The sequence below is a fragment of the Musa acuminata genome, chromosome BXJ1-3 (genome assembly GCF_036884655.1).
Source record: "Musa acuminata AAA Group cultivar baxijiao chromosome BXJ1-3, Cavendish_Baxijiao_AAA, whole genome shotgun sequence".
In the NCBI taxonomy this organism is placed as follows: Eukaryota; Viridiplantae; Streptophyta; class Magnoliopsida; order Zingiberales; family Musaceae; genus Musa; species Musa acuminata.
Window position 1 is genome coordinate 2,254,499 of NC_088329.1, and position 24,910 is coordinate 2,279,408.

Below are 24,910 nucleotides of genomic sequence, written 5' to 3' on the forward strand. Positions count from 1 at the left end.
TCATGTATAACAACTTAGACAAGTATGATGTCCATGACAACTCCAGTCTTGACACCTTTCCTGCAGTGAGTTCTTTTAAGACCATACCGTCATCCGTTTTGTTCTTTATCAGTGAACAGAAGGGAATAAGATGGCAAATGCAACCGTTGGATGTATGATCTTGAAAGGATGAATGCAACCATGGGCTCTGACTAGGCCTTTGACAGGTGCCTTTGTACATGTCATATTTTTTATTGAGTCATCAAACATTTGTGCTTGGAATCACACTTGTAGTCCTGTTATTTCTCAATACATCACTTTGGTTAACCTTGTATTAAAAATTTCAGTGTTCTACGGAAAATGTTCAATTGATGTAGCTTACATGAGGTGCATGCTTTTGTGCATGTGAGAGTGCCTGTCTTGTCATTTAGTCTATTCTCAACATCCAGGTCTTTTATACTTTTGTTTCTTACGAAAGCATGTGTGGCTTGAAGTAATTAATTTTACGAATCCAAGAAATGTGTGGATAGTAGATTTCTACATTAACTGGAATTAGAACCAAAATTCCATCTGTAGTCACATTCCTAGTTTGCTTTAAGTGCTGCATTTAACTCCAATGATTGTGCATAATTATGCATTGTTAAAATGATGATATCTTATGGATTTTGACTTTTATCTCTGTGTGGGCCTTGTCTTTGAGCTGAAACCTGAGATCAGAGAGCGATATTTCCTATGTTCTTATTAACATGTCTATGTTTAGCTTCACTCTTTTGAAATTTATATTCCTTTTCCAGATTACCAGAACACACTTCGAGGGTTATTATTAGGTTCACCATGGTAAATTCATTCATATTCTGGTCGTTTTATTTTTGTGTTCGACTCATATTGTCTTGTCTATCTGGTAAAAGTTAGTGAACTGATTTTCCAGATTTTGGAGCTTAATCAGAGGATCGAATAGGATAAAGAACGATAAATGTTTTTCTGGATCTCGATTGTGCACTTGAAAGGTAATAATTATCTGTGGGTGGTAAGTTCTGATGGTTATCTTTTATGTTCTTTTCTTCATGTGAATTACAATTTGTTTCTTTATAGATTTATGATTATACTTGTAATTTTGTGCACTGGCTTTCTGCCCTTCATTAATGAGATTGAGATGCTATTATAATTTAAAATAACTGATAATACAAGTCATGGATAAACTATATTTTTGGTAAGGTCTATGCTTTCTCAAGTAGGATGTATTGTTCTTCTTGATTCTACTTTAAATGCTATATATATTCTTGCATTCTCCCAGTGTTTCTTGGATGTTGAATCTCATTTTTAACAAAAAAAATAAACCGTCTTAAAATTTTCTTGACAAAAAGACTCCAGGTTAAAAAAATACATCATATAGTCTGGGACACTGACATTGTGGAAAAAATGGAGGTGTTTGGGAATTCATAATCTTGGTATAGCAAAGTGTACTCTATAATAGAGTAATATTTGGGCCAAAGTTACTGTGGTGTGGTATGTGTCATATGTCTTCCTGAGACATTAACTACTCCTCTTTTAAAATTAGTGCTTGAGATTTTTCATTCATTCTGTGGAGAAGCTGCGAATTGGTTAAATTCTTTGGGAATGGGATAATACTACTCATGGTTAGCGGGTTATTTAAGATATTGATTGCTTAGAAACCTACTTTGCTCTCAAATTAACTCTGAATAATTTGCTTCATAAAAGAAAACAAGATATAAAGAAAATTATTAGAATGCTTGGTCCTAATACTGTCCATATAGTTATCTTGTTTGATGTATCTCATATTCAGTGTGATGATAAATGGATTTGAAACGGTATCACACCACTAAAATCTATTTACAGATTCTTGAGTATTGAGTGGTAGTAGGTGTAGCAAAAAGTAGCTTGATCATTGGTAATGCGTTATGGAAGTTTCCTGTGAGTCTTAAAGTAATGTTTTTCTGTTAGTAGCTTAGAGACTTGCTAGTACTAATATAATTAATATGCATTCTTGGCTTTTATATGATTGAATTATCATAACTTCTTTCCATGTCTGTTTTTCAATATCGTTTGGAAGTTTTGTGAGTTATATATGTGAATGGTATAATCTCGAGACCTCGAGTAGCATTCTGCAGCTTCTGTGGAAAACCAAGAATGAGGCCGCTGAGGCCTTTTAAATCTTTCTTCTTCTTTGGACTTCCTTCTTCCCTGCTTCCCCAAAAACGAAGCCCAAACCCAAAATAGAGATTTTAGAGTCCTTTTATGAAATATTAATATAAAAAAATGTTTTAACGAAAAATAAAAACAGGTAGGAAACCTGTTAATTACTAGTAAAAAAAAAAGGCCATCCAGATTCTTGGATCATGTTTTCCCCTTTCACTGACCCTCTTTTCTCTTTTATTCTTTTTTTCTTTCCTTAAATTTTCTTATTTGTCTTGGCCAAATCTGTGGTTTTACAGCTCACCCGACAATCAATCAATTGTACTATGAGTGGTGGGTCAGCAAAAGTCGGTCCAGTGTCATGATTCGACTGCAATCACGCAAGAAAAATGCATGTTATCTATCATTCACATGCCGCTGGTTGTTCTGGTCAGGACACTTTTGTTCTTACATCTTATTGATTATTAGACAATTGGACATCACTACCATGTGCGTATATTATCTTAGCAATTAGAGTTGAAAAGCATGCATTACCATCAAACGAGTATACCGGCGATGATCACTCGATTAGGGTGTAATCATCTCCACACATATTTATGTGAACCACATCGAGTACACCACCAACCACTGATTCTGGATTGCTGTAAAGTAGAACCCTCCAAAAAAAAGCTTGGTCATCTTACGTTGTGCTGAGGTTCTCATGACCCCGCACGACACCTATGCTGACCCATTCGGGAAGACAAAACTTTCTCGGTCTACCTTTCTCCGTCATTAATCTGATCCCTTTGCTGCCACACGGCCCTAATAATTCCCAAATAACTCGGCTGCTCCTGCAATTGACCCCTTGGAGCCACCAATTTAGACTACCTGATGAATGGAGCTTCCATCGCTGTCTACCCTCGTCGTAGAGGAAAGATGCACATCAATGCTCTAGAAGACTACCAAGTCCATGCGAGAAACAGTAGAATAGAATATAGATTGCAACCCATAGACGATGATCTAAAGGGATAATAAAATTAAAGCAAACAAGGAAACAAAGGTTGATGGTCTGTCTCCTTCAACGACGAATTACAACAGTAGGTGGTGGTGAGTAGAGTTCAATTCGTGGTCTTCCACTTGCTGGCTACCTCGGCCAGGGCCTTGTAAGCGGCGCCGCCCTCCTCCAGGCCGCTGGTCGCCGCCTTCCTAAGCTCCACCACCCGCTGCCGCGCTGCCTTCCCCTCCCCCTCCATCAGCTCCCTCACCGCTCGCGCCACCTCCTCCCGCGGTACGAGCCCTCCCTCCGCCGCGCCTCGCGGCCGCAACGCGATCCTCGCGCCCTCGGCGAGCATCACCGCGTTCTGCCGTTGCTCGGCGAAGAGCGGCCACGCCACCATCGCCACCCCGGCCACAACGCTCTCCAGAGTCGAGTTCCATCCGCAGTGGCTCAGGAAGCCGCCGGTGGCCGCGTGGTTCAGCACCGCCACCTGCGGCGCCCACGACGGTACAAGTAGGCCCACCTCCCGCGTCCGCTGCACGAACCCCGCCGGCAGGAACCCGAAGGGGTCATTCTTGCTCCGGACGGAAAAGTAGGCCTCGCTGGCGTTCTCTCCGTCGCTCGGACTTCTGACGACCCACAGGAACCTTTGCCCACTTAACTCCAACCCAAGAGCCAGCTCCGCCGTCTGCGCCGTCGTCAGGGTCCCGCCGCTGCCGAAGGAGACGAACAGCACCGACCCGGGTGGCTGCTGGTCCAACCACCGCAAGCACTCGGCCCTCTCGTCGGTGGCTTTGGGATTCCAGCACTGCGTGAGAGGTCCGACCAGGTAAACTGGCGGTCGGCCCGGCTCGGGCTCCCGGAGAACTTTGGCGGCCTCCGGCTCGATAGCGTCGAAGGAGTTAACGAGGATGCCCTCTGCCTCCCGGTAGCGACGCGCGTGGTGGACCACCCACCTGTAGGCGTCATTGGACCGGTCCTGAATGGGGTGCAGGAGGTCTCGACCCGGGATGGGGACGCAGCCCGGGAGGCGGAGCGGTTCGGGAAGGTCGCGGTACTCGCAGGTGGTGGTGGCGTCGAGCTCGGGGAGGTGAAAAATGAGGGAAAGAGTGAGAAGGTTGGAGGGAAAAAACAAGTATCTCGGGAGGCAGAGCTCTAGCGCCACGGTGAAGTAGTCGGTGCCGAAGAGGTCGACGACGAGAGCCACGAGGTTGGCGGACGACTTGAGGCCGGAGAGGGCGTCGCGGAGGTGCGCAAGGGAGCGGGAGGCGGCGACGGAGATGATGGTCTCGATGCGCGCGTCGGAAGGGAGGTCGTCGAGAGGGACGGAGGGGAGGGCGAGGGAGGAGATGGAGTCAGGGAGGGAGGAGAAGAGGGCGTCCTGGGCCTTGGAGGCGGAGCTGGCGTCGAGGGTGACGATGGTGACAGAGAATCCGTGGTGGGCGACGAGGAGCTTGGCGAGCTCAACCAGGGGGATGAGGTGGCCCATGCCCGGAGTGGGCAGCAGCACGACGTGGGGGCGTTGCGGGGTTGGGGCAGCTACTCCACTGCCGTTCTCCATGGCCAAAGCGAGCGAGGGTTGTGGTCGTTAAATGGTCTTGGCAGTGCTTGGGTATGACGGAGGGAGGAGGTGGCGTGGTGCGTGCTTTGTATCGCCGCTATATATAAATCGGACGGGATGCTCTCGGTCGGTTGTGTCCGTATTGGACAGACGTGAGTGCGATGGGACAAGCTGGGACGGGGTGGGACAATGACAGGAGGGGAGAGAGATCGGGAGAGATGATGATGTAAGGATAGAGTAAGGCTTATGCGAGAGAGAGAGAGAGAGAGAGAGAGAGAGCGCGCGCTCTGAGATGGGGCGTGCATGAGCTATTTTGATGAGCGAGTGTGGTACACCCAAAATAGGGGGCCACAACAATAATTGACCGTCTTACATGGCTTTCCTATATTTATGCATGCGGACCAATTTCAACAGATCCGATCAGGTTGACTCAATCTTGATCGCAAATCGGAACTAATCCATCGGTCCACAGAATATGATGGACAGATCAACCATCATCACCAGAATATGGTTAGTGAAGTGTCTTAATTAGAACAATATAGAAATGAGATGGGGTTAAAAATAATAGCAATTTAATTTTATTTGTTTATTATGTTAATAATAAATATTTAATTTTAGAAATTTAAATTAATATGCTTCGGGTGTTAAGTTAACCCAGAAAGATAGAGCGCTAATTGTGTCTGTCGGTTGATAGGTTGGCCTCGACACATCCCAAATTACATTTAAATGTGGCTCAAAACCAGAAGAGAAGGAGACGCGCTACCGACCGATTCGGATGGATAACATTTGGGTTGCGGCTGGACCCACTCGCGAATCGACTCGATGACCTGCTGCATTCTGATTGGCTCGTCCTATTATCGGCTGATCTCATGTCGTAGCGAATCCTAAGCTTCGATCAAAGTGAGAGATGATTGGTCGTCGTTCAGCGCTGTACGTAAATGTAACATCAAGTTTCGATTGCTTAATGGTGAGAATAGGATGCTCTGAGGGCCACTCGAAAAGTGGCGTAACCTATTTATTTGCTGGTGTTGGATCGACCCACACTTAATGGTGGGAGAACCTTCGAGTGGGTTGAATGAAAGAGAAAGAAGCACCAATTGGGTTTCGCCATCACCAAATGGTTCCCATCCCGATGCCCGATTAAGTACGATTTCAGCAGGTAGAGAGAGTAGTAGTACTTGTGCGAATGAATATAAGCGACACTGATTTCCGAATAGTTATGTCATCCTTAGGTGCATCTCACGCGGCATTTGCGTTATCACTATTCGTGTGTCTCACCAACTCCGAGACCGAGAAAGAGAGCATTTTATTTCTCAGCCAATTAAATCTATTTTTTTTATTGAATATACTTTTCTCCCTAAAATTCTCCAAATCATTCGATCATCGGCGACTACATTTTTACCTTTTTTATTTTTATATATTTTTGTTATATTATCATACTGTAAATACTGAAATCATTTAATTTATTTTGTTGTGTCTAAATCACTTGAATGATCTCGAGATAATGAGATACGTACATTAGCGAATGTGTCTGTGTCACATGAAGTGACGCTACGATAACATGTATATATTATCTTCTGACACACGGTCCAATCTTAAATTAAGACCATACATATATTGTATGGGGGGCAATCTATTTGTCCACCATTGTAGCATGGTAGCCTTCGTCAATACCATGCTTCTAGAAACCAAGCTAAGCACGGTACTACGACATGAAGCAATTTACATGTCCTTGTCTCATCGATGTAATGTTGTGGCTCTCGTTTGTGTGTATGTATTAGCGTGCTCAAAACAACCTTTGGATTTTATAATAATACATACATCATATTTTTTTATAAATTAATTTTAATTTTATTTATTATGTGAGATTAATTAAGATATTATAATCTCTTCCACTTAAGAACTTAGACTTCATGTATTTGAGACATAGTCGAATAGTGACTTTATGCATGATTTTCTATTTGAGTCTCTTGGTATATTTTAATATTAGATTGATTCTGATATTATTTCTTACAACCTAGTTTTGATGGACTAATTGAACTATCACTTTTTTTTATTAATCAAAATATTTAAATTGAATTGATGATAGTACACCGATTCTTATAAATCAATTTTAATCTTGTTGACTATGAACTAATTAAAATATTACACGATGATTATTGTAATGTGGTGTCGATTTTTCTCTTCATCTGTCCATCTTGACAATGAGAAAAAAAAAACAATAAAGTTTCCATTACTTTGCACTAATTCTGAATTAGTGGTGTGATGATGTGGATCCAATTAAATTGCTTGAACAGAATAATATCAAGGCAAGAAAGGTTCCTCCTTTGGTGGTTTTGCTTGAAAGGATGAAACAATGTGCGCACAAGACTCCAAAAGACTTTTTTGTGTGATGAGGATTTCTTGATGTGGAACAACTTACCGCTAGGAAATCAAGAGATTGGGCTTATAGTCAACTCATTGTATTATAAGATGAGGTGCATTTTCGCATCAATTCTGAATCTTTTATCCTACTACAGCGGGGCACCGAAACCTTTGAATTCCACCTCATCATCATCTCTAGCACGAATCTCAACCATTAGTTGCTTGTGAGAAACAAGAACCATTTCGACGGCAGTGAAACCTTTGAATTCCACCTCATCATCATCTCTAGCACGAATCTTAACTATCAGTTGCTTGTGAGTAATGAATGCTTCATGTCAGGACTAGCACCGACAGCCCCACTCTCCTGCCGCAGCTGCTATGGCTCCAACCGAGGAGCTTCGCTTACATCAATCAATCTACAAGCACTCTAAACATTACACTTGATATGCCGTCACATCGTTCGAGGCGTGAGGCGTGAGGCGTCATTTGACGCCAGTCGGATCTTATCATAATTACTATCCATATCAACACTTACATATGATTGTACGATAAAAGGAGAAGAGTGACCAGTAGTCGCCGTGATAGTAGCCAGCGCTCTCAGAAGAACCTGTTCGTCTTCATATAATCCCAGGTGGTTGCTGAAGATGACAAGCATCTCGGAATAGTTGGCACTTAATCTCCCTCTTATGTTTTCTGATTCCAACTGTTTCCTATCCCAAATGCACTTCTGATAGCTTGACCTCTGCATAATTCTGCAGCTTCTTTGCTCTCCTCTTTGGCGGCAGCAGTGTCCACCGTTCGATCCCAATTGTCTCCTGCTGCAGGAAGAGAAGTTCCACTTTGTCGCTAAACCATTTAACATTTGCAAGGGTGATAAAGAGGAGGAGCACGCAGAAATTCTCGTGCATTCCATGCATCATTGCCTTGCTGAATCGCCTTCTTCTGTACGCTCGGCGTGGCTTTCCGGTGGTCAGATGCAGGTGGGAGAGTCTACCTCTCGTCACCATCAATGTGCTTAGACTGCAAGACCTTCTTAACCCAAAGTGAGTTTTGAGTAATAAGAATTGAAATGATGCGCTTAATGCAAATGACCTTTTTGTTTCGGATGCCAAAGGCCACCTTTGATCTTTTGAAAGGGTCAAATGGTATCCCAACTAAGCAAGTACATCTTCTTATTATCATTCCAGAAAAATTCAGCTGAAAGCTTGAAAATTTTGGAAATGAGTTTAGAGTAGAATAGAGTTGGGAAGAGTAAGGAGAGAAAGACAAAACTCTCGCTTTGGGGGGTCGACAAGATCTGAGGGCTGTACTATTAGGCAAAAAGAGAGAGAGAGAGAGAGAGAGAGAGAGAGAGAGGATGGTTTTCGTATCAAGATCATCAGGACCATTAGGGCACTTAATGGTGTGAATCCTTTTTTTTTTTCTTTTCCTAAAAGTACAAATGTTTTGAAAATAATTTGTGTTCTTATCCCACTTATAGTTCCATTGAACCTTAGCACTAAGTCACCATCTTAGGTATAATTACCTACTGAGTGCAGACAATTTATTGATGAGACACTTGAGATGAGTGAGGTTTTTTTAGTCAGAGAGATTTATGTTATTCAATAAGCAAGATCTCATGCATAGTAATTTTGATTTGAACCTCAAGGCTTCTTCTCTTAGTATGTATGAATCCATCAGGCAATGACAACAATGAAATGAAGGTGAGAAGGTCTCGGAGAAGCTGATAGTCTATTCTCAAGTTTTGAGTTTTAATAAGACTAAAAATAGTGTCTCTTTGCACTCTTTATTCATAAAAAGTATGTTGATAGCCATGGAATAATATATGGCTTAGTGATTCATAGTTATCTATCTAGATAGTTATCATGATTTAGTGGTTACATGATGATTTCAATAACCATCTCAATCATGATCTAGTAGTTATAGGGTGGTTTCAATAACTACTTTAATCTAGTAGTTATAGGGTGGTTGTCATTAGGTCCTATAAATAGGACCGTAGTTCATATAGCAAGGCATAAAGATAGATAGAGAGAGTTTGTGTGCATTTGGTGTAAGTGTTCTTATTAATTCTCCTGTTAATTCTCCTATTTTTTAAATACTATATCAGTTTTCTTGAGTCGAAAGGATTCTTTTTACTCGTATTGTAGTATTCTGTTTTTTCCTTGCTCCTCTATCCCAACATTTGTGGTATCAGAGCCTTGTTTTAATCTGAACTGGGCATTATGACTTTCAATGGTAATTCCATGTCTCAACCCCTTATCCCCATCTTCTCGAGCAAAAGCTATGAATTTTGGAGTATCAAGATGAAGACTCTATTCAAATCTTAAGATCTTTGGGACTTAATAGAGAATGGATATGCGGATCCAGATGACGAAATCAGGCTGAAGGAGAATAGAAAGAAGGACTCAAAAGCATTGTTCTTCATTCAACAAGCTGTACATGAGACGATCTTCTTAAGAATTGTAGCAGTGACAACATCAAAGCAAGTTTGGTTGATATTTCAAAATGAATTTCAGAGCTCATCAAGGGTGATTACGGTAAAACTTCAAACCCTTCGTCGTGAGTTTGAAATTTTGTTCATGAAAAGCGATAATCGGTGCAAGATTTTCTTTCTCGAGTGACTGAAATTGTTAGTCAAATGAAATCTTATGGTGAACATCTTCCTGATCATATAATTGTTGTAAAAGTTTTGAGAAGTTTAACTCCGAAATTTGTTCATGTTGTTGCCACAATTGAGGAATCAAAAGATTTATCACATATCCATTTGATGAACTAATGGGTTCTTTGTAAGCACATGAAGTAAGGTTGAACAGGTCACTTGAAAAAAGTGAAGAAAAAGCATTTCAGGCTAAGGGGGAGTCTTCTACTTCAAAAGAAGATAAAAAATCAGTAGGAAGAGGAGGTGGTAGAGGAGGATTTCGTGGTAGAAGAAATTGAAGAGGAAGAGGACACTTTAGTGGGCATGAAGAACAAGGGCAATCAAATTATGATAAAAAAAATTACAAGAGTGGAATTCAATGTCACATGAAGGCAGATTACTGGAAAAGAGAAAAGCAAGCAAGCTATGTGGAGAAAAATGAAGAAAATAGTAAGTTGTTTATGACTCATTCACAAATTCATAATATCTCAAATGATATTTGGTTTTTGGATAGTGGATGTTCTAATCATATGTTAGACATAAAATCAATATTTAGAGATATTGATGAGACTCACAAGTTGAATGTTAGACTTGGAGATAACAAGCAAATCCAAGTGGAAGGGAAAGGAATAATTGAGGTGAAGACAAATGTAAAATACCTTGATAATGTTTTCTTTGTTCCTACTTTATCATATAACTTGTTGAGTGTTGGACAATTAGTAGATGATGGATATCCGGTAATATTTGATGATGGTTCATGCACTATTAGGATAAAAAATCTGGTTTGATTATAGTAAATGTTTGCATGACACAAAATAAGATGTTTCCACTTGATGTGTCAAATATTGAAAGACATGCGCTTATCACAACTCAAAAGAATGAGTCTAGTTTATGGCATTTAAGATATGAACACCTTAACATTAAAGGTTTAAGGTTGTTAAGTCAAAAAGGAATGGTTTTCGTATTGCCTAAGATTAATATACTTGATGTATGTGAAGGATGTATTTATGACAAACAAAGTAAAAAACCATTTCCTATTGGAAAAGCATTGAGAGTATCTAATTGTCTTGAATTAATTCATGCTGACTTATGTGGACCTATGAATGTAAAATCATTTGGTGGAAGTCAATATTTTTTATTGTTTACGGATGATTATAGTCGCATGAGTTGGGTATATTTTTTGAAATTGAAATCTGAAACATTTGATAATTTTTGAAAGTTTAAGGCACTTGTAGAAAGGCAAAGTGGTAGATATATAAAGACACTTCGAACAGATAGAGGTGATGAATTTTTATCTAATGAGTTTAGTTCTTTTTGTGAAGAAAATGGTATTCACAGAGAATTGACAGCACCATATACACCGGAGCAAAATGGTGTAGCTGAACGTAGAAATCGGGCTGTCGTTGAAATGGCAAGAAGTTTACTTAAAGGAAAACATCTTCCAAATCAGTTTTGGGCAGAAGTAGTTGCAACAGTAGTTTATTTGTTAAATATTTCACCAACAAGTGTTAGACATCTAAGAATTTTCAGTTGTATTGCTTATGCTTTGGTGAATTCACAAAATCATCACAAGCTTGATGAAAAATCTGAAAAATGTATCTTAATTGGTTATTCCTTAGAATCGAAAGCATATCGCTTATATAACCCTGTTAGTGGCAAAGTTATTATTAACAAAAATGTTATGTTTGATGAAAGGGTAAGCTGGAATTGGGAGACCAATAAAGGTGAAATACAAATGTAGATTCCAATAGAACTAGACACTCCACAGAATCAAGTGACAGATCCTGCTCCAACAAGTTCATCGTCAACCTCACCCAATAGCAGTTCAAATTCGGATTCCTTAGATGAAACCCCTCCAAGAAATTTCAGATCACTAACAGAAATTTATAACTCAACATTTGCTTTGTTTATTTCAGATCCAACAACTTTTGAGGAAGCTCTTAAAAAAGAGGAATGGAGAAAAGCAATGAAGGAGGAAATCAAGTCAATTGAGAAGAATGAAACTTGGGAGCTAATGGATCTACCGAAAGAAAAGAAGCCTACTGGATTAAAATGGGCATTCAAAATAAAATTTAAATGTAAATTATTTAGTTTCACTGATAGTGATTGTGCAGGAGCTTTAGATGATCGATTAGATGATCGAAAGAGTACTTCAGGCAAGTGGAGCCATAACAAGGAAGTATTGTGGAACGGATGAACACAGATATTCGGATATCCTCACCAAATCGCTTCCAGTTCGAAAGCATATTTATTTTATGTCGCAAATTGGTGTATGCAATTATGAATCAAGGGGGAGTGTTGAGATTTGATTCATAGTTATCTATCTAGATAGTTATCATGATTTAGTGGTTACATGATGATTTCAATAATCACCTCAATCATGATCTAGTAGTTATAGGGTGGTTTCAATAATTACCTCAATCTAGTAGTTATAGGGTGGTTGTCATTAGGTCCTATAAATAGGATCGTAGTTCATGTAGCAAGGCATAGAGATAGATAGATAGAGAGAGTCTGTGTGCATTTGGTATCTTGTAAGTGTTCTTATTAATTCTCCTGTTTTTTAAATACTATATCAATTTTCTTGAATCGAAAGGATTCTTTTTACTCGTATCGTAGTATTCTGTTTTTTTCTTGCTTCTCCATCCCCAACACGATGTCTCGCTTTGAGGGTTCCTTATCAAAGCGATACATTTCGGATCGCAATCTTCAGCCATCACCTCACTTTGCTCCTTTGCTTGATCTTCCACAACTCATTGAAATGCATCAGATATTCTCTCCATGAGATAGTCGATGGAGGGAGCAAGTTTGTTCTCGGGTAGGTCTTCCTCATATGCAAAACCTTCAAAGTAGAAGGGCCTGTCTAACTGTTATAGTCATGGCATTTGTGTCTTTGAAAGCTTGGATCTCTAAAAGAAAAAAAGAAGTTAGAGGATGAAGTGTGGGGAGGGGGATAGATCCAAGGTTTGACGAGATAGACCCTATCTATCTCTTGGCTCGAGAGACCTGGGAGAGCTTAGGGTGGTGATAGTAGGGTCAGATAGTGACATGGTAATGTCAGCTAAAACTATCCCTACTATCAGGCCAAAGCTTATGGGAGGGGAGAGGGCAACCATAGGATTATAGACGGTCGGAGAAGAAGAAGAAGAGTGAGAAATGCCTATAGCACATGACTATAGTGAATTTGCCCTGTTACATATCCAATTCCAGCTTTTACTGCTCCAACAAAAGCAAGGACGAGAGACTTACTGCTCCAACATCAACATTCTAGCATGCATACATTATATTATTTCAAACGTAACTCCGATTACATAATAAAAGTTCACAAGTTTGAGGAAATTGATTCATGTTTATCGTAATAATATAAGTTCGCTACCCGACGAAAAAATAGACAAGTCGAAGTGTTGCTCCTCATTTTATTTATAGAGAATTTTAATGATAGATTGGATATACACAACAAAGAGCTAAGAGTTGGTGATGCATCATGTCCAACCTAATTCATTTCAGATGCCATCAAGGAAACGGAGTGACATGACCATATAAGGCTATCTAGTAATCTATTTCGGAACACGCCAATTTGGATCCGTTCACTTATGGGTAGTAAGTTTCATTATCCAAATATTATTGTATGCGTTGGTTGATGGAGACCAACACATAATGGATCTCTCCGCTACCGTCCATCTCCTTCCTTCTTTTCATCTGAACCGTTCGTATATTTAGATTAAAGAAAAAAATTAGAATATTGGACTTTTATCTCGAACGGTTGACATCGTCAGAGGTGTGAGATGGACGGTCGTGAAGGACCGGCCTCAATCGGTAAGCGTTGCCATGCGCCACCCCAACGCAACCAGATGTCGGCCGATTCGAATCAACGGTCAACCACGGGAATGACGTACTGATGCCATCACCATCACCGTCCACCGGCCCGCCCCCTTCCCCAGAAGCCGACATCAGGGAGAGAGGGGTTATCTTTCGACGTAAATGCCACCGGCGTCGGGGGGCAAATTACGGCTGCGACATCGCCGACGTGGACGAGCGCGACAAGGTGGTCAAGCCTTTGTGAACCGGCGTCCGTGGTCGGCTCCGACGGGGACGGCGATGGCGACGGCGACGGCGACTGCGAGGGCAAACGGAAGTGGGTGGTGTTTACGTTATATTGGTCGAAGAGGGAGGCCGTCAGTCGATTGACCACCGGTCAGGTGTAGATAGCGCGGAGCCTGAGCGGTGGGCCCCGTCGCTGGGATTTTTGTTTTCTTTTCGTCGTTAACCCGTATAATTTGGAAGGAGGGGCGACGACACGACGGCCGAGGGGGAGATAGAGAGGTTGGTTGAGGTTTGGGAGTTTGGATTGCTTGGATTTTGATCCCGTAAGATCGTTCGACGGGCGGAGTGCGGGTGGTCGGGATGAACGACGGTGGTGGAGGAGGGGTGAGGGTGCCGGGACTAGCCGACGAGACGAACCCGACGGGGACGGGGGACCGGGCGGTGGAGGTGGATTACGTCCGTTGTTTCCACCGGCACGAGCCCAGTGAGAACCAGTGCAGCTCCGCGGTCTTCAAGCACATTAAAGCCCCCGTCCACCTCGTACGCTCTCTCTGTCTCTCTTGTACTTGGTCATGGATGAGGTGGTCGATGGATTTTCTTACGAATTTCATATTTGATACATGAAAAATATGCCGAAAAATTGCGTTATTTTTCCTTGCCAAAGTTGGATTTTTTGGTTGTTGGCCGAAGCTAATTTGTGAAAGAGGCCGGGTTTCGATCGCATCTATCGTGACTGCTTTCGATTTCTTTTCGGCTTCTTTCTTATCCTTCCCGTAGAGCTTTGCTGTTGAAAATGGATTCCTAAGTAAAAAAGATGATCTTGCATGTTACACGACAGTGTCGTCTGTTCATTCTTACTGCCATGTGATGGTGTTATAAGTAAGCTAAAGCATATTGCTCGAATTCTATAAGCTGGGTGGCGTTCAAAAGTATGATGTTATGCTTCCTTCCTTCCCTGCGTGTGTGTTGACAGGTGTGGTCTCTGGTTAGGAGATTCGATCAGCCTCAGAAGTACAAGCCCTTTGTCAGCAGATGCATCGTGCAGGGGGGCGTCGGCGTCGGGAGCCTGAGGGAGGTGAATATAAAATCCGGGCTCCCCGCGACCACCAGCTTCGAGAGGCTGGAGCACCTCGACGACAATGAGCACATCCTCAGCATCAGGATCGTCGGAGGAGACCATAGGCTCAAGGTGTGATCATCTCATCATCCTATTTATGCTGCAGCCCTGCTTCTTTCTTCATCAGATGATCATTCAGTGTTAATTTATGATATGCAAATTGGCCAACATACCTGGCCAAGCTATGCATAGATATTATTATGGCGGAAATAATGGTTCCTATCTCTCAAATATATATGATCTCTGGGTTCGATCTAAAAGATAATACTGTTGTATTTGCAGCAGCTATGTATCTTCGAAGTGTCTTTTTTTTTTGTCTGCATGGTGATTAGCAAAATCAAAATTGGAAAAAGGGTTTCCAGTACAGTCTCAGATTCAACTGTTCATCTCTTTGGATCCATTTTATCAGTCATCAGCATTACAAATGTATCACCTCACTTTGTTTCATTTAAGAATTAGCTACTGCCTGCTGGTGAGTGGAGCCACTCACCATTTTAGGTTTGTATAGCTGCATAGTTTGGCATTGACATTCAGTAGGTTGTTCCGATATGAATTTCTCCTTCATGCTTCGATCTGGTTATTATTATTATTATAGAGGTGAAACTTCGACGATGTTTCTCTCTCTCTCTCTTTCTGTTTTTTATTTTGGAATATAAGGTTTGCATTTGTTATCAACCGATGAAATCGGAGAATCCTTTTACTGAAACTTAGGTTTGCATTTGTTATCTATCGACCGACGAATCGAAGACTCTGTTTACTGAATTTTCCCTCATATATTTTCGTTTGTACCGCAGAACTACTCATCTATCATTACTGCACATCCTGAAACTACAGACGGGAGACCTGGAACTCTGGTGATCGAGTCGTTTGTGGTGGATGTGCCTGATGGGAACACAAAGGATGAAACCTGCTACTTTGTGGAGGCATTGATCAAGTGCAACCTTAAATCATTAGCTGACATATCGGAGCGCCTGGCAGTTCAGGATTACACCGAGTCGATCCACCACTAGATATAGTTTTTGTTCTGTTCCTTCTTTCTTGCTCTGAGAGCTGATTAAAATAGATCATCCACCCGTGAGGTTCACTATGTGGATGTTGCTGTGTGTGAATAATACCTATGACCGGGTTGTTTGTTCCCGGAGTTGTTTTCATGTTGAGATCATCATTAGGGCATCAGCCGTGTCAGAGTAGAGATACAAGGTGGTAAAGATCATCGGATGTTGGATCATGATGTTAAAATCTTTGGTGCATGATAGAGGCTGGAGATGCACTTTGTAGTTACTATATTGCGAATAGAAAACAGGGATTTGCCTAAGGAGACACAGATCTTATCCTCCTCATCTAAGCCTTTGATTTGGACGTGTATACCTTTCAGAGTCTGGAAAGAGCAATTTTTCGCCTTTGTAACTTTTATATTGCATATATGTTGCTGTAGATATTACTTGTGAGGGCAGTGTATATAAGTAGTCTGGCAAAAGGGTTTCTGTCTGTAGACGACATATGAAGTAGTTTCAAACAACCAAGCATTTCTGAAGTGCCGAAAACTTCAACTAAAAGACAGATAAAATACAATAATCATCGATGGGTTCATTGGCACTTTGATTACCTCTCAAATCATATCCTATGATTTTATCAGCTCAAGTAAAACTGCAAACCGGGTGGAGGTTTCATACAAGTCAACTAATAGGATCTCATACGCGAAAGTTTTGTTACCTAAACACCAAATCCGAGTTCATGAAATCGTCCATATGCAGACATTATAAGGAAAAGGTTGATATAAGCTGGCAAGAACAAAACCAAATGATCAACTCTCACTAGCCGATGTGGAATCTACAGCGAGTCGGTCGTGATGGAGTCTCACCACAATGCATGTGATGTTGTCTGCACTTCCGCGAGAAAAGGCGGTCGCTGTCAACTTCCGAGCTGCGGCTTCTGGTTCTTCCTCCATTCTTGCAATGGAAACAGCATCCTTTTTGGACAGGACATGTTGCATATGATCAGTTAGAAACTTCAACTAACTACAGAAAGATTTACAGAGGGTTTTTACGAATGTTCTCAGACAGATGGAAAATTGGCGTTATCATTTTTTTAGACCAAGATAGTGCGAGAGTTTTAACAAACAGAACATGGTGACAGAGTGACAAAGTCGACCGCAGTTAGACATTTAACTTTTTTATCTCAAAATTCCAGATGCAACTACTATATTTCAGAAAAAATTCAGGGCAGTCTGTAATGAGCCTCAGTACAGAATGCTTTCATTCCATGAAATGCATTGGCAAATAAAAAAGTAAAGAGACATGCATAGATTTTTTGTGGCTGAATGTAGTCTTTGGTTCAAAAGCATAAGGCCATCGATCGATGGTAGTAAAGGATGCCAATTGATTTCATGAAGTGAACGCTGCTACATACATCGACTAGTACAGGATACATTCCTATATCCACTCGAGACTGGTTCTGGTACCAACTACAGATTTGCCCTTTATGCCAATTTATAGATCAAACCAAAAGTTCAAGTCTCCAGTGGAGACTGAATCAAGGGGGGTGGTTTGAAGGAAATAACAGGGAGGGAAAATTCTAAAAGAGAGAGCATCAGTAATTTTGATAAGGTTTCAGATGTTTCTACATTGTTTGGGGATTTTCAGACATGATTTGGCTAATGGGTCATATTTCAAAAACATGCCTGCATCGAGGATTTAAGTCTTGGGCCATATTGGACATGTTACCGATATCCAACAAGATAGCAACATGTCGAGATCCCCTATCTCAATGACACTTTAATCATCATATCATACCATGTAGCATGTTCAGACAATTTTTGCCCAGATAGCCAAACATTGCAGTAAGTGGAAGAGCTAACCTCATTTGTGACGACATCCCACAGTCCATCACTTGCAAGAACAAGCAACTCCAATTCCTGATCAACCTCTTCTTCCTGCAATGATTGAAACGTGTTGAACAAAGTTAATAACGTTGTCACAATAGGTAAATGCTGTTCGTAGGCATGCAAATGTATTCCAATTCATTTTATAGTACTCTATCCAAAAAGCAACACTAGTAAACTTGTGGAGGTTTTTCTGAATACAGTAAAGACAGCTGTGCAAAAATGGTATTACCTAGAGGATGTGACATAACATTTGTCCAATTTAATCAATTGAATTGTTGTGCATCAATTAATATAATATAATATAATAAAGGATCATAAAAAGTATCGAGTAAAGAGTCCATTCACTTGCTGAAGAAGGTGAAACATTTGGTACTCCTTGAACTTGTATATTTGACATCAAATATGTAAATCACAGAGGATGGAATGCCTAGCTCCAGACACATGATGGTGGTGCTCTTAGAAGCATGGTTTTAAGCCCTCAATCATACACCATAAAGTTAACCAAACATGGCAAAATTTACACGAATTGCAATTAGCACTGTCAAAGTTTCCACTCATCTTGTGTTTTAATGAACTTTTCACTTCAGTGGTAGCAGAAATAGAAATATCAGATCCTCATTTTTTTTCTTCCTAAACAAGTCTAGCATAATTTTAATTTGACATGTTAAGGAGATAGAATTATTGAGGTGACCACAGTAATGAGTAACCATACCACATAAAAGGATACTGACAATATTACACATAAAAGGATACTGACAATATTACAGGTAACTATGGTTAGGTAAGGCTGAGGGGACACGAGTCTTGACGAAAAAAATTAGACTCAAGACCCTTCAGTATGCATCTTGTCCCTTCATTACAGTCATTGAGACAGATCTTAAAACCAAGAGAAATTAAAACTGAAATAACCTTAAAAGAACAAACTACCAAGTCAACTTGATTTGACTTGAAAACAGTAAACACTGTCAAAGAAGGCATCAAAGAGCTCAACCATAACAAATTAGGATCTTGGATACAGAATAATGACCTAGATGCAATAACAATAGAAGATCTGAGCGGATAGTTAAAATAGATGGTTAGGTACCTATAAGTAAAAGCAAGGATTACAATACTGAATGATACCGCCCGTACCGAACGGTACATACTGGTCCGCCAGTAGACTGGTACGCGAACCGCCCGCTACCTGGTGGTACCATTGATCTAGCCTCATATCGGATGATACAGGGCTGTATCGGGTGGTAACGGTCGATATTTCGACCGTCGCCGCCTGCTACCGGGCGGTATCAGCCTGGCTATGACGAGGGAAGAAGAAGCGTCGAGGGAGAATAGGGAGAAGACATTCGAAGAAGAGGGATAATCAGAAGAACCTCGATGCTTCCCGATCCAATGCCGCCCTCCCTCGACAATCCCGATCTAGGAGGTAACGGAGAGGGGGTGGATTGGCTTCTTTCTTCGCCACGGCCTTCGCCGAAGGCTAGAGACGCCTGCGACATTCGCCGCGTTCTTCACCGAAGGCCGAAGACGTCTGCGGCCTTCGACGTCTTCATTGAATGCCGCAAATGACGGTCATCTCCTTGTTTAACGCGACGAGGAGAAGAAAAGGAGACAACGTCGTTGAGGCAACGTACGCCTCCTTTTTTATTTTTTATATATTTATATTATATTATATTATATTATATATATATATATATATATATATATATATATATATATATATATATATATATATATATATATATATATATATATATATATATATATATATATATATCGAGCGGTACACCTTAGCATACAGCTCAATACGCCCGTATCGAGCAAAACTCGAAACACCGATATGGTACGAAATTATAAACCTTGAGTAAAAACTTTGTCTTTAATTATTGTTCAGTAGAACAAGAAGATTGATAGTTTGTTCAAAATTAAAGTAAAATGGTTAAAGTGGGAATATATCAAGAGTTTTATGTGACCACTATGATTTACGGTTCTAACTATCAGGACAATCAAAAGCCAACATTGTGTACAAAATTAGTGCCAGGGAGATGAGGAGTAGAAGATGATGTTGGGAGAATAGAAAACGTTGAATTGATGGAAAATTGGGTGTGACTTCAATCAAAGATATAATGAGAAGGAACATTTAAGATGGGCATGAATATGTCAAAGATTCATGGATGAAAGGTTTCAGAGGATTAATGTTTTGCCATCAAAATAGTAAAAACTGAGAAGTCTATAAAGCCAACATCTTGTTTGTTGATGTTTAGAGGTTTTAACGGCACAATGTGTTCAAGGGTCCCTAGGATCTGACTATTACCATGTTATCATGTGAAAATTAGTGCAGATGGTTAGAAATGAACATATAAAACTTTGTCATATCATACGGTTGCCTTTGCACCTATGTTCTATGATAATTGACATAATTTGCTGGGACCTGAACATGGTGACATGAAAGTGAGTCATTAGTTCAGTGAGACAACCTAAAAGCTGACAGCTAAAAGAGCACTACTCTTGGAGAATGGTAATATACTGAAGGTGAGAAGAGGATAAAACTGGAAATATGAGCTTAGGATCATAAGAGCACATTTGGACTCTACAATTAAGAAACACAAAGATTAAGAGAATTCATGGTGTACTGGATTACCTGAATCTCAGGTTCTGCCACGACATACTGCTTCAAATGGCGGTTACCAAATGCACGTGACATTGCTAGTACACCCCCTACCCTCCATGTACCTGCAAATTCAATATGCTCTCAGTCTACAAAAGTTAACATAACCCAAGCCATAACACGACACCAGTACAATGAAACAAAAAATGAAACTATATTTTGTTGAGGATTTCATATTAGGATAGATCATTAGAAAAATTATGTAGATATACCATATTCAGTAAGCTAGGTTGTATGCCTCAGTTCATTGGGATTTAAAGGATTTCACAATAAGTTACAGGTAGAAATTTTTAATCATCAATAAAATAATTCACCTAGAGATTAACTGACTCTGAACTTCAAATATTTTTTTGCGATATCATACCTTAAGTTAAAATTTTAATATAAATGTCATTAGCAAACTGCATATTCTGATCAATTACCTGTACTTCTCAAACTAGGACTTACCAGCCCACATAACAAAGCCACCAGCATTTTCAATTCTGTTGCGCTCATCACTTCTGTTTGGCTTGTGATCATCAGAAAGAGCGATTGCTTCCAGAATAAATATAAAAGACAATTTAGAAATAACTTATGAAACATATGTGAGGGAATGAAAGTCAATAAGAACTGTGCAGAGAATCCATATAATTTATATACCAACATTCCACAAAAGGAAACGAGGATGAAATGTAAACTGTATCAAATGCTTCCAAAATGTCAATTAACCTTCAGAAAACATGTTTTCCAGATTCTGGGGAAATGTAAGTTTTGCTGTAAGAAAAATTTTCCAGACTATGTCATCAAGACAACAACCAAAAAATAATATCGATAACAACAACCAGAAGCCACATAGTCCCAACTATTTGTGATAGGCTATATAATCCTGTATTGAGCTCTAAGCTCTATTCCACAGCAATATCATTGGTCAAACTAATTCAGTCAAATATCTTTGCATTGTTTCTGATAGTTGTCTGAGAGCTTCTTTTACCTCTCCTTGCATCGCCAACTATAGTTGAATCAACTTATCTAGCTGATGCATCTACAGGTCCCCTTATGATAGGTCCATATATTTTATGAGTTTACCTCATTTTTCCTATGATCAACCCGAGTTATTAACAAATTAAAAAAAATTATCCTATCTTTTCTAGTAATCCTTTTCATTTATTTCAATACACTCTTCTCAGTGAAATAACCTTTCAATAAGCTGTTTCTTTATTAGCCAACATTCTAATCCATAAAGCATAGTTGATCTCACAGCTACTTTCTTTTTAGCCTAAGAGGAACATGACATTCAAAACAAACCTTGATGCCTCTTTCTAAGTTAGTCATCCTGCATTAACTCTATATAATATGTACCTTTGGTGATCTTTGATTCCCATTTAATGATCAACCCAATGCATTACTTCTGTGATAATGTTGTTGGTATGCTATCCTAAACCTATTGTAATTAAAATTAGTAGTCAAATGAAATGAAATATCTTTAAAGACAGATGCAACTTGGACAATCAAGTAAATACATGGAACTGCTTCACATGTTATACATGATATACCGGCACAAATCTAGGATAATGCCAGATTTTATGATTAAGATTATGTCTGCAATTGAAATAACTCAAATCTCAAATTTTGCAGGTACCAGTAGAACTCCATTGAAGCTATTATGAATACAATTAATAAAACAAACAGAAGAGACGTAAAAATAAACAATAACTAGCCAAGAAAGATATCAACAATCGGCATAAAATATGATTATCCAGGACATGCAAAAAGATATTCTGTCCTCTTGATGGAAAAAACAACAAATTAAGACAACTTGTACCTTCGCCTGCCTTTGACATCACAACCCGTGAATCACCAACATTGGCTACATATAACTGGTTTCCGATAAAAATAGCTGTTGAAGCGGTAGAACCATCATCTCTGAAAGCAATTCTTTCAGCTTCCAGGAAGTCTGAATCAGTTTTAAGATATGTTTCACCTGTGGTTCACACAAAAAGATAAACCAAAGTAACACATTAAAATATATTTCATTAATCAGTTACCAAAACTCTGAACCAAAGTTAAATGTCTTAAACATACTAATAGCCAATTTTGTGTCTGTCATGAACAGTGGATGTTTCATAAGGTTTTCAAATAAGTGGTCCTTCAAATATTCAGCAGCACGAGATCCACCATGACCTTCAATGTTAAGATGTCAATAGAACATAAAACTTGCAAACCAAGGAAAATTATAATAAAGAATAAACAAGAGAGCAGAAAATATCAAACCATCAAATATTCCGAAGAGGCTAACAGATTGCTCATTGATGTTAGATATTTTAACATCACAACAATCCTCCATGCTTGCTCTCCTTCCCCTAAAACTTGAATATCCATAACTCAATCTTCCATCCTCACTGCCAGTCAAATAAAAGTCCATGATGTGACACATTCAGTTTAATCTTCCAAACATAACACAGTAAAAGGAGCTAATGTAGTATATATATATTGACAATATACAAGGTTGACAAGAAAACATTTACTATATCCTAACCACTAGCAATGATGTTTACAAGTTAGGTTGTCTCTATAAGTAAAACAATGAAAGCTGCTTTTGGAATAAATATGAAGATACTGATACCCACTGCAATATCAGGAGTACCATAGCACACCGCCACTGGGTTTGGAAACATCTCTAGCATGACAAAATATCTAGGACCTTCGGAATGCTTTGTTAGTTGGACGACTGATACAAGAACAGCACAGGTTTTGACTTGTTTAAGAAAGACCTCATTAGTACATGGAAGAACTTCCATCCATGTACTGCAAGAATACTTGTCATGCAGCAAAAGCAATAAAGTACATGGTACAATGAGGCAAAAAGCAATACATAGTTTGTCATCCTTCATGTACACAAACCAATCAGAAGCCTTGTAGCACCTATGATGATAAAAGCCACCAAGAACAAATATTATTCATAGCTAATATAAACTAAACAAAGTCACAAATAATTAGGAAGGATATTTTACAGCCAAATTCTTGTAACAGGATGCCAAGTAAATAGTACAGAAGTGGGTGTAAATAGAGTTCCCTGTTAAGTTTATTTAAAGCTTGCTGCATGAAAGGGTGGAAGAAAGTTGATCTAAGGGTATATGCCCCTCTCAGTACAAGGAAACCCATGGAGAATCGGAAGTTGTATCTGGTATCACCAATTAACTTATACACGATGAACATCAACACTGGTGTACATAACAGATAAACTGTTCAAGCTCAGTGTTCAATACAAAAATTTACCCCCGTATAAGGACTTCAAAACCTTTCAAATAACTTGTACCATACAAGGAAGACTGATGTATGCTTCTGGCCTTAACAGCATGGACGCCTTACAACGATATTGCTATGACAACATGTTGTAACCACACCAGCTATGACTCTATTGTGCATGCTCCTCATGTTTAAATTAAAATGTCAAAAGTTGTAACACCCTTACAAACAGAAAAGATTTACCTTTTCCATCCACCGCTCACATAATCTCCATCTCCACCGCGGTCTTTTTCCTGCAACACATTGACGATAGCTTGAGGTCCCATAGATGCGCTCGAATCGAACATCATCTTCGCAGACGCCCTGAATTTGCGGTTGTTCCAGTGACAGAAGGCTGGTTTCAGGCTCAGATCCCTCCCCCAACTCCTGAAAAGCCTCCTACTGGAAGATATATAGATCAGACCGGTCGCTGGAACTGCCAAATTTCTGAAACTAGCTCTGCATACCACCATCTAAGTGGGTTGCTGACCACCAATAGTGCCGGATAACCCACCCAAAGCGGATATGATTAGCCAATAGAGAAGAGAGATAGCGAATCTGTGAAAAAGTTGATAACTTTTAGGAAATAATCAGGAACAAAGATGCCATTTTCAGCCTCCAATCGGATCTCGCTCACAGAATTCTCCACCAAAGAATCAAGAGAGAATTGCAACAGGCAAGAACGGGCCTTCCCCAAAAAGAAAGAAGAGTACCCCAGCGGAAAGAAAGGATCTCCACGCAGAATTCAAACTCGATAAAATCCGGGACCTATCCGGGTGGAATCAGGAACAGAAAGCTTGGATGTTCGCTCCCAGAGCGGCAAAGACCCGGTTTTGGAGAAGGAACTCGGACCCGGAGGCAGAGAAGAGATGGAGAGTTTCCGATCTCCTGGCGAGCCGACGCATCCCAAAAGGTGACGAATCCTAGAGGGAGAGGGGCGCCCGCTGCCCCACTTCCTCGCCTCGGACGCTACGGGTGTCGACTGCGGAGATTCAAGAGCGAGCTCTCGATATAATAATGTCCACAACATACAATTCGATGGGAGACTCGAGTGGTATGGTATGATGAATCGGGCCTTCTGGCTTTAGGGGTTGGGAAAGGGTGGGGGGCGAGGCGACGTCGACAGATAAGGAAGACAACAATTAATTCATAAAAATGTCCAATTTATTAATATCAAATTAGATTTGTCAAATTTCGCCCCTTTTTTTCTTTTCTTTTTAAGATGAAAATTTTATAATCATTTAAAATATATTCAAATAATTAACTATAA

At 40.1% G+C, this 24,910-nt stretch overlaps 3 protein-coding genes across 3 annotated transcripts; 1 reads left to right on the forward strand and 2 right to left on the reverse strand.

The window, feature by feature from the left end:
* Positions 1–3,128: 3,128 nt before the first annotated feature.
* On the reverse strand, positions 3,129–4,863 carry LOC135616279 (hydroquinone glucosyltransferase-like). Its single transcript, XM_065115483.1, has one exon. The coding sequence runs from the start codon at positions 4,668–4,670 to the stop codon at positions 3,231–3,233; it is 1,440 nt and encodes a 479-aa protein (XP_064971555.1). The 5' UTR covers positions 4,671–4,863; the 3' UTR covers positions 3,129–3,230.
* A 9,099-nt stretch (positions 4,864–13,962) lies between these two features.
* On the forward strand, positions 13,963–16,145 carry LOC135616296 (abscisic acid receptor PYL8-like). Its single transcript, XM_065115496.1, has 3 exons — positions 13,963–14,253; positions 14,687–14,902; positions 15,625–16,145. The coding sequence occupies exons 1-3, from the start codon at positions 14,074–14,076 to the stop codon at positions 15,838–15,840; spliced, it is 612 nt and encodes a 203-aa protein (XP_064971568.1). The 5' UTR covers positions 13,963–14,073; the 3' UTR covers positions 15,841–16,145.
* A 230-nt stretch (positions 16,146–16,375) lies between these two features.
* LOC135616290 (probable protein phosphatase 2C 52) lies at positions 16,376–24,708 on the reverse strand. The gene is made up of 9 exons (XM_065115492.1): positions 24,354–24,708; positions 23,845–24,198; positions 22,627–22,754; positions 22,438–22,536; positions 22,178–22,336; positions 20,824–20,910; positions 20,350–20,441; positions 17,688–17,762; positions 16,376–16,799 (listed from the first exon to the last, which is right to left on the reverse strand). Exons 2-9 carry the CDS (start codon positions 24,111–24,113, stop codon positions 16,635–16,637), a joined length of 1,074 nt encoding a protein of 357 aa, XP_064971564.1. The 5' UTR covers positions 24,114–24,198; positions 24,354–24,708; the 3' UTR covers positions 16,376–16,634.
* Positions 24,709–24,910: the final 202 nt, after the last annotated feature.